The sequence below is a fragment of the Phoenix dactylifera genome, chromosome 13, assembly GCF_051530095.1.
Source record: "Phoenix dactylifera cultivar Ajwa chromosome 13, Ajwa_hap1_PhDact_Kaust_v1.1, whole genome shotgun sequence".
Classification (NCBI taxonomy): Eukaryota; Viridiplantae; Streptophyta; class Magnoliopsida; order Arecales; family Arecaceae; genus Phoenix; species Phoenix dactylifera.
The window spans coordinates 23,538,237-23,548,850 of NC_143202.1; the positions used below are offsets into that span (position 1 = coordinate 23,538,237).

At 37.1% G+C, this 10,614-nt stretch overlaps 1 protein-coding gene across 1 annotated transcript; it reads left to right on the forward strand.

Annotated features, from left to right (window-relative positions):
* The first annotated feature begins 1,192 nt into the window (after positions 1-1,192).
* On the forward strand, positions 1,193-7,365 carry LOC103708564 (putative linoleate 9S-lipoxygenase 4). Its single transcript, XM_008793547.5, has 9 exons — positions 1,193-1,619; positions 1,704-1,987; positions 2,172-2,412; positions 3,768-4,112; positions 4,201-4,286; positions 4,390-4,479; positions 5,334-5,632; positions 5,851-6,114; positions 6,474-7,365. Exons 1-9 carry the CDS (start codon positions 1,448-1,450, stop codon positions 7,243-7,245), a joined length of 2,553 nt encoding a protein of 850 aa, XP_008791769.2. The 5' UTR covers positions 1,193-1,447; the 3' UTR covers positions 7,246-7,365.
* Positions 7,366-10,614: the final 3,249 nt, after the last annotated feature.

Sequence of the window (10,614 nt, forward strand, 5' to 3'; positions counted from 1 at the left end):
GTAGCGCTTTCGGAAGTAGAGTTTTTATTAAAAGCTATTTGCAGTTTGGTAACTACATTCTAAAAGTACTATGATACTTTAACATATGTTTGATAAATAAACTGAGAAAGTACTTTAAGCATGGAACCACTCAAAATATATATTTAGAATATATATGTGTTGTTATAATAATTGGCAATGGTAATATAGCTATTAAAATATAATTATTATAATTATAATATTATATATATTACAAAAGACTCATTACTAAATATGTATATTACCATCATAATAATAATATAATCACATTATCAGCATTATAACAATAATTATTATAATATAATCTTATAATTTTATTCAATATTTTAGTTATTATATAGTATTATAATAATTATTTTATATTTATAAGTATTTATTTAAGTAATCAAAATAAGTACTATTTATTTAGTATATTAGTTATATAATATTAAATTTTAATGGTTGGAAGCGGTGAGAGAAGGATATGAACTAAGAGGCCCATGGAACAAGGGATGGTAATCGGAGTGGGTCGGGTCAAATACGGGACATGTTAGATATAGGTCGAGTCAAAAATTCATTAATTCAAAACCGACCTATTTATCAAACGAGTCAAAATTTCATATCTGAATCCAACCTGTTTATTAAACAGGTAATCCGACCCGATCTATATAACCCATTTATCAAGCAGGTTAAATGGGTTTAGCAAATTAGACGAATTTCTGACCGATTAAATGGATTTAAACAAGTTAAATGGATTAAGCATATCAGGTTAAACAAGTTAGAAATGGGTTAAACATGTTCAAACAAGTTAAAGAGGTTTCAAACATGTTAAATATATTTTAAATAGGTTAAACGAATTGGATCATAATCTGACCTAATTATTAAACGGGCCAAAATAGATTAAACAGATCAAAAGTTTAAACCTGAATCCAACTCATTTAATATGTAGATTCCAATCATTTGATCTTGGTCTAAATTCGTTCATGTCCAATTAAATCTGGGTTTATAAATTGACCACGTAGATGCTTCTCTCCCGTTCTCTTTTGTAAGAGAGTGGACGGGCCGGCCCACTAAATTTATTAGAAAAATAAAAGAATACACCAACCAACAGAGAAGGAAGTAGAGAGTACAAATAGAAAGAGACAGCTTAGAACGCCAATCTCTCAGAAGAGCAAGAAGCCAAGCATTCGGATAAGTATTGGGGGCTTTATTCTCGAGCGCCAGAATCAGATGCATGTGTAAAGCTAAAGCCAGAACAATTCCTCAATGCGAGGGTAAAGCTAAAGCGAGCAGGATTCTCCCCTTTTCTTTCTGTTTCTTAATCCAATATGCCTATCTTGCTTAAGGAACAAACAATCTCTGCACCCTTGTACCCTCCATAAAACCACACAACGGCTTCCCAAATCTAGCAGCAGACTAAAGTTTCAGACATCAAACCAAAAGGCTGAAGATGATGCAAGGCCTTGCCAAACTCCGCGCCCAGTTTGGCCACCTATACCCTTGCACCAACCATGACGCAGATGCCATCAAGGCAACGGTCGTCATTTCCCGAAAGTCTGGATGTGCGAAGCCTGGGAAAAAGACTACATTCCGGCTGTATAGCAGAACTCATCTTGATTTGAGTACGTAGTTTCAGAGATTTCTATAGCTTAGCTCAAACAATAATAGGAAACTGATGCTCGTTTCTTTGTTATAATATGCTACAGACACAGGCAGGGGGGAGCTAAGTCCTGGAGAAGTAAGCCTCAGAAAAGGTAAAAAAACGAAGCATGGTGTTATCGAGACAGTGACGTACCAGGTTTCCTTCATCCTCGGGGAAGATTTTGGAGTACCAGGTGCAATTGTGGTGAAAAACGGGGACCGTAACGAGTTTTTCCTTAGATTTGTGATACTGGAGTTGTACGACATCCACAGTATCCACTTTGATTGCAATTCATGGATCTATCCGTTTAAAAAAACCAACGCCGATCGAGTGTTCTTCGCTAATGCTGTTTGTTCTGACCCCCCCCTCTTCTTTTCCATGCTTGTTTGCTTGTTTTAAACTCTTATATATTATGGTTGAACTGTGAGGATTCATGAAGCCAGTTTATATGGTTTTGACGAGGCTTGATGGCTCTGGTGGTCATAATTCATATCTACCGATGAAATTATGATATGAATGTGTTTGGTTGCAGAGCTATCTACCGAGCCAGACGCCGCCGTCTCTGGAAGACCTCCGACGAGAGGAGCTGTTGAGTTTGAGAGGAAATGGAAGAGGGGAGAGGAAGGAGTGGGAACGGATATATGACTATGACCGTTACAATGACCTCGGAGAACCGGACAAGGGCCAGGATCATGTCAGGCCTGTGTTAGGGGGATCCAAGGAATACCCATACCCTCGCAGGGGCAGAACAGGACGACCTCTTAGCAGTAAAGGTATGAAAATTCTGGCAACCTCTGTAAAAGTTTTTGGTTGTGTCTTGGCATTCTTTTCTTGTTTCTGCCATTGATAAGCTGGAATCTATACCAGAGGAGCAAAAGTTAACGTGGAATAAAGGGGTGTTCTGTTGTCCATTGACTAAAAAAGTTGGAGATGTTAAAGGAATCATAAAGAGCTTCTACTATAGTTATATATTATTTGGAAATCCAAGAGACTCCTTTTATAAATTTATTTCATGTCAAATATTGGAACCACTTCTACTGAAATTAATCCATGCTAAACAGTACCCCTTCTATTATGGATCTTTTTTTTGTTGATTCTTTCCAACGGCCATCAATCTCAGAGAATAGCTGGAAAAACTAAGGGCTTGTTTAAGATGTTCCAAAAAAAACATAATTAATTGCCAGTTTTTTACTTGTTTTCAAATAAGCTATTTTACATTTCATAAGATTATCGAAAATTTCTATTTTAGTATAATTTTTGGGTATTGCAACTTTACTTTTTTTTTCTTATTATTACTATTTTGCCCTACATTCAGTATTTCCAACAATAGAGCAATTCTTCCTATAGATTTTTTAAATTTTTAAATTTTTACATTTGGATGGAAAAAAGGGCAAAGACACAACTTTGGTAGTATAGACTACAACCAGCCTTAAGGGCTAATATTTTCTCTCTTTTTTTTTGAATAAAGATGGGAACCCACTAGAAATTTATTGAAAAATTATAAATAGAAATGAGAGTCTTGACTTCCCCATTACATGACATGATTTTATTTATTTATTTATTTATTTATTTATTTATTTATTTATTTTTGATTCTAAGGAAGGCAAAAACCATCCAAGACTTTATTAAAAGAATTGGTAATTACAGAGATGATGAGTTATAGAAAGTAGAGAGTCTGTCAGATCAGAACTGTAAGTGTCAGTTGTAATCAAACAAACCTATGAGAAAGCAAAAAAGGTATCAATCTGTTAGTTGTGTATAAGCCAGAATAGAAACAAAAAGAAAGGATTGTGTCATCTTTTGAAGAGCAGGCCAACTCCGAAATATCTTTTGTTCCATCAAGCTTTTGTTGAGGAACATCCTAGAGTTATGTATTACCTTGTAAAACCTCTTTCTTTCATCGAGCTTTTATTGAGGAACATCTTAGAGTTCTTTTCTTTCTAGTAACACCAAGCCTATTCTGTTGAGGATAGATGACATGATCAATAGAGAGTTTAAAACACAGTGTCCAGTTTAAGCAAGGTAACACTGCACTTTAGAATTTTATATCAAGTTCATGTTTCAACAAGCATGCCTTCTTTCTCCTCTCGAACTGTCGAAGCACTCACATGAACTCTATGTAATCAAGACCGGGCCACCGAGACTCGAAACAAAATCATCAATCTTGACTTCTACGTCCCGCCGGATGAGCACTTCAGCCCCATCAAGCTATCAGAGTTCATATGGAATTCAATCCAGGCCGTCGTGCACTTTGTCATCCCTGAGTTGAAGTCATTCTTCCAAAGAGATCTCCTCAACTTTGAGTCATTTGCTCAGATAAAGAAGGACCTCTATCATGGCGAACATAACCGTGTCATCGAGGGGTTCGTGATGCAGAAGTTGAAGGATTTTCTTCCGCAGGATCTTTATCACAAAGTCAGTAAAGTGATCAAGGAAAATCCAATTAAATTTCCAGTTCCTCAGGTTATTGCCAGTAAGCAAATCTACAAACATCAGCACAAAAGGATAGATTTCATGTCTTTTATATATAATCTCACCAAATTATTTGTACGACGATGTAGCTGATGACAGTGCATGGACGACTGATGAAGAATTTGGAAGAGAAATGCTTGCAGGGCTTAACCCAGCTGTTATCCGATGCTTACAGGTAGGAAGAAGAGATCCATCTTATGATCAAAAGGGACTCCTTAATTTCATCCTTCTACCTTTGAATTTTAGGAGACTGAACAAGATCTCTCTATCTTCTACAGACGTTTCCACCTGTTGGAAGAGAAGGGACGCAGAGCTCCATTACTGCCTCGCATATAGAAGACAAGCTCGATGGCCTAACCATCGAACAGGTAAGTTGCATGCTTCTCATCTTTGAAATGTTACGCTTCCAATCTAATAGGAATTTGAATTTGCTTTGCTGCACAGCTACGAGGATCCGTGCAGACATTGGTTTAGTCCCATATCGGTTATTCACAAAAAAATTTTTGGATACTTATATAAAATTAAAAAATTCAAAATATACCTAACTAGCTATTTTGGATGAGGTCCCAGATTGTTACAAATTGTATCATAACAGATCCAGCCTACGTTCTATATGGACTAGGAGACATATATTGCAGCAAGGGCTTATTGAGGCTGACCATGAGCATATCATGATACTTGTGATTAGATTCGAATGGATTTAAACTCTTAGCCCAATGAGAACGTCAAGGCTTAAACAGGAAGACTATAAGGATCCGTGCAAGCATGTATTTAGTTCCACATCGGTTATTCGTCGGAAAGATTTTGGATCTTATATAGGACTAAAGAATCCAAAAAATTCCTTCCGGCTAGCTATTTTGGGTAAGGTTCTGAGTCATTACAACAACAAAAAGAAAATTTACATTAGGCTAAACACTTAAACAATGGTCGACCCAGCTTCATGTTAAAAAGCGAAGTAGATATTTTTGTTGAAATACATAATACAATCTTATAGACCGGAAAATAGAGATGCTGAGCAAGGTTTGCCATCTCATTATACATCCCTCGAGTTTTGTTTCAGCATCGATATGGTATGTACATTTGGTATAGGATATTACGTAACGAACCATGATTCTGAGAATATTTTTGGCAAAATTATGTAATCCGACAGCTTACTAAGTCTAATACATCATTTGTGTATGCATGGTAAATATTTGAATGTGTGATGTTTATTTGTACACAGGCAATGAATGAACGGAGGATCCTCATTCTGGATCACCATGACTATCTAATGCCCTACCTAAGACGCATTAATGAGCAAAAGGTGTGCGTATATGCATCCCGGACTCTCCTATTCGTGAAGAAGGATGGAACTCTCGAGCCTTTGGTCATTGAGCTAAATTTACCAGTCAATGGGAGAGGAGAGGAGACGAGCAGGGTGTTTTTGCCTGCAAGCCAAGGCACCGAGGGAGCACTGTGGCAGCTTGCTAAGGCTCATGTGGCCGCCAATGACTCAGGACACCATCAGCTTATAAGCCATTGGTGAGTAAATTCTTGGTAACTTACCCTTTCTAAGTGTGCTCAAAAATATGCATGCCTTGGTCAATTCTCCACTCTTAATAGTATCAAATTAGGCTGAAAAGCATAACTAAATAAGGTCATTACATCTCTTAACATACTTTACCTCAGCTCTTAACCAATTAAAAGTGCAGCAATCTGTCTCGCTTAACTCACCTTCTTTCCCTTTGATGTCTCGATAGGCTATATACACATGCAACGGTCGAGCCCTTCATCATAGCTACAAGAAGGCAACTAAGCACAATGCATCCTATCTACAAATTGCTTGATCCACATTTCAAGGACAACATGCATATAAATTCTCTTGCTCGGAGTATACTTCTGAATGCTGGTGGAATCCTTGAGAAAACAATGTTTCCAGGCAAGTTCGCCTTGGAGTTATCTTCGGCAGTTTACCAGAGTTGGCGGTTCAGTGAGCAAGCCCTTCCTTCAGATCTTCTGAAAAGGTATAGCATAAGTTTCATAGCCTCTTGCTGTTGTTCTTTCACCTGCTTTTTACTGCTTCCACCCCTTCACTCGTAAAGAATCTCTTATTGCCGCTGCCTTCATTGAAATGGAACCTAGATCAATTACGGATATAGCAGCATGTTCTTTAATTTCTAGTTCAAATGCTTTACATCATAACTTAATGCTCTATTGTTTCTGAAAAATCATCTAATTTAATGGAATTCTAATCTAGTGTAACTTTCAACCCAGCTTTGTGCTATCCCATGGCGAGCCTTCCTAAGACTTCATCCTAGATCTCCAAAGCTACTTGTATTGCATGCATGCACATATTACTCTAATGACACTTGGTTATTTTCAGGGGACTAGCTGTGGAAGACCCCGGAGAACCCTCCGGCGTCCGTCTGCTCCTCCAAGACTACCCCTATGCTGCCGATGGCCTCGACGTATGGACTGCCATCAAAGCATGGGTCGCCAACTACTGCAGGCACTTCTACCGTGATGACGATGTCATCATCTCCGACGGCGAAATCCAAGCATGGTGGCAGGAAATTCGCCAGATAGGCCATGGCGACAAGCGCAACGACGAGGAATGCTGGCTCCCTCTGAACTCACTCGCCAACCTAATCCAAATCCTGACCACCCTCATTTGGATTGCGTCGGCCCTCCATGCAGCCATCAACTTTGGGCAGTACGGCTACGCCGGCTACCCCCCGAACCGCCCGACCCGGTGCAGAAAGTTCATTCCGGCCGAGGGAACCCTGGAGTACGCCGACTTCTTGCGTGACCCTGACAAGTACTACCTTGAGATGTTGCCGGACCGGTTCACGACCACGTTAGGAATAGCATTGATAGAGGTGCTCTCGGGGCACACCGCCGACGAGGTGTACTTGGGCCAGAGGGAGTCGACGACGTGGACCGACGACGGGGAGGTCCTCCGAATGTTCCAGGAGTTCGGGGAGAATCTCCGGCGAGTAGAGAAGAAGATTGAGGAGAGGAATAGGAATCCAAGGTTGAAGAATAGGCGGGGTCCAGCCAACGTTCCTTACACACTCTTGTACCCGGATATTTCAAATATGGGGACCGACAAAGGAGTTACCGGGAAAGGAATTCCAAATAGTGTGTCTATATAGAACGGGTTTTTATTACTGCTTGCTGTTATGGATTCTGGGTTGGGAGCTATGGACTTGTTGATTGCTTAAATGTTTGTAAATTGTTTGCTGATATGATTGGTTCGGATTGGTTTTTTGAGATGACATTCTTGCAAACTTCCATTGTTCATGGAGTAATGGCTGGAATACTGGTTGATGCTGTTGGGCCATCTTAATCTTATATATGTCTAAGTGGAATAAGATTGATATTTAGAAGCAGCAATGTCGCTTTGGATGGAAGGTGGGTAATGTTTTCTCCTGCACCAGCAAATGGTTGGATTGGCAAAAGAAATGGAAGGGTGAGGTGTTAACAAGTGCGACAGCCTTTTTAGTGTTTTAGCAAAGAGAGCTTCATCAATTAATGACTGGATTGAGTTCTCAAAGCACGGTAAAGTTGATCAATTTAAGGATCAACCAAATTTATAAAAAAATATGGTGTAAGAAGAGTCTAATCAGGTGGATACTGTATCAGGTCCTAAAGAACCAAACTATAAGGGAGAGGATTATACAAAAATTTTGCAAAAAATAGATATTTGTTGCAATAATCTAATGATCTGTTGGTTCAAGGAACCAATTATGTTTGAAGCTATTATAGAGATCAAATAGTTAGATAATTCTATGCATGAGCACACAATAGTCTCGGTATTGGATAAAAGTAAAATATGGGAATCGATTTCTTATTAGGGATAGGATCTTGATATGGTTTTAGATCTCATCGATCCTTCTTGCCTACCGATTCTTCTTACCTATAGAAACCTCCACCCTCCCACTTACTAATCCAAATATCCTTCCTCATTCCAGAATCCATCCCTCAGGCTTTATACATGAGAGGGTCTTGGATTTCTTAGAGGGAGCAAATTGTATGCAGGTGCATAAAGTTTTAGCACAACGTGGATTGAGCCACATGGATGCAATTGCGCTAGAGATGCATGCATGCACGTCCGAGTGAACGTATGCAAATATCAAAGCATGAGTGCGATAGATTGCCGCATGCAGGACACAAACATGAGATCATAGAAGTGTGCATGAATTATACTGGGTTCAAGCTGTGGATGTTTATGGGAAATGGCCAAATGCAGATTCATGTTTGCATACATCCATAAGAGTGTTTGTATAGGTTATTTGATGCTAGTACTGTGCATCATGTAAGGATTGGAGAATTTGGCCGTTGGATATTTGATGGAATCTTAGCATGGTGATGATGGAAGCCATATTGAGAGTGCGTCAAGGTCTTCGGCATAGACACAGGAGGGCATGGGCTAGTCAAGGGTAAGGTATTGTCTATTTTGTGAAGGACATTGTATGCCGCATTCAAATTATTTACTGCAAACTTTGTAATAAGAGAGAGTGTTGACATATCATTGTTTATCCTAGTTATCCTAGGAGTATATTCCTAGTTTGTTAATTATTCTAGTGTTATTCTAGAAGTGACTTTGTATTGAGTTGGAATGGCATGGATTCATGGATAAAGTAGTAGTTAGGTTAGAACCTTTGTGAGTCATGTTGTGCTATTTGCCTCTAACAGGAAGGTGAGCATTGTTGACGTGGGGCATCAATTGCAAAAGCCTTAGGCCCCGTTTGGGGGAGCTTTTGGAGGACCAAAAAGTACTTGCTGGCATGCCAAAAGTACTTTTGGATGAAAAATGGTGTTTGGTAAAAATTTCGAAAAGCTGTTTTAGCTTTTTTAGAAAGCTAAAAACAGCTTTTTGGAAGAAGCTCCATTTTGGAGCTTTCCGAAAAAGCTGTTTTGAGCTTTGTCGAAAAACTATTTTTTTGACCAAAATAAATAAAATATAATAATTACATACTTTATCCCTTCATAAACTTACAAATCTGTTAGAGCCCTAACAAAGAACCTTAGCCGTAAATCAGACTCCCTTCTGTGCAAAAAAAGGTATTCTTGTTTCCTATTATTATATTATACTATAAATATAATATTATATTATATTATATCATAATACATGTTATGTTAAATAATTTAATATTATATTATATTATGAAAAATTAATGTACGCTAATAATTATAATATTTTGTATCTTTATTATTGTATTATACTATAAATATAATATTATATTACATTATATCATAATACATTGATATGTTACGTTAAATAATTTAATATTATATTAAATTATTATACTATGGTAGACAATGTTATATTACTATATTATAATAATATTATATTACATTACAGTAATATTATGCTATATTATAATTTATGTATTAATATATGTTATATTTTATTATGCTCTGTTGTATAATACTATACAATGTCCTTTATGATAATTTTGTCATACAAAAGTACTTTCTCAGTTTGTTTACTAAACACATGTTAAAGTGTCACAGCACTTTAGAAATGTAGTTATCAAACAGTAAACGATTTTTTATAAAAGTTCTATTCAGAAAGCTCTACTTTGAAAAGCTTTACTGTCAATAGCTCCCCCAAACAGAATTAGTGTCCCTTGGAATTCGTCCGATCCTTGATTAGTAGTGGTCTTGGATCTTAAGAGTATGAGTCCAATGAAGTATCTTGTGAAAGTAAAGCTTTGATTTTGGAGTAAGTTCTGCGATATTTTTATTTTACTACAAAGCTTTTCTACTTTATCCTCAAAAGAAAAAAAAAAGCATTCATGTATGTATTATGTATGTTTGTATGTATGTTATATATATATATATAGTTATATAAGAGAGAGAGAGAGAGGGAAAAGGAAAGAGTATTAATTGGGAGGTTGAGAGGGTAAGTTAATGTGGGATTGTAAAAAAACATAAAATGCCCTTAAGAGTTATAAAAAGTAATGGTATTTTTTGTCCAATGAAAAATGGGTAGATTGATAATCTACCATAACAGAGAGTAGGTTATCAATCTCCATATATATATATATATATATATATATATATATATATATATATATATATATATATATATATATATATATATATATATATATATATATATATTCTCTAGAAGTAGCAAATCGGAATGTTGTCTACCAAAGGATGAAAATTTAGGCGAACTTTGCAGCTCCGGAATTCTGTTTTTAATGCTTTTGTGAGGACAAAGAATCAGCAATATTAGGTTTTGGATCTCCATCTTGAGTTGAGTTCCAAGTTTGAACAGCAAAATTTAGTCGAACAGTTATCAATGACCTGATAGAACTCGCCGTAGTGCTGGATTGCTTTTTCTAGCCTGGAGAAGAACAAAAAGCTGTTTACGTTGAAAGACCTCCTCATTTCCAAATGGACCAGAGAGCATACACAAGCAGCTACTTTTGCGTGTAAGCTGGTGTAGAAAGAGTTCGAATATTAAAGAGATTAGTGTTACTAGCGGTCTGCACTATAGGACTAATTTA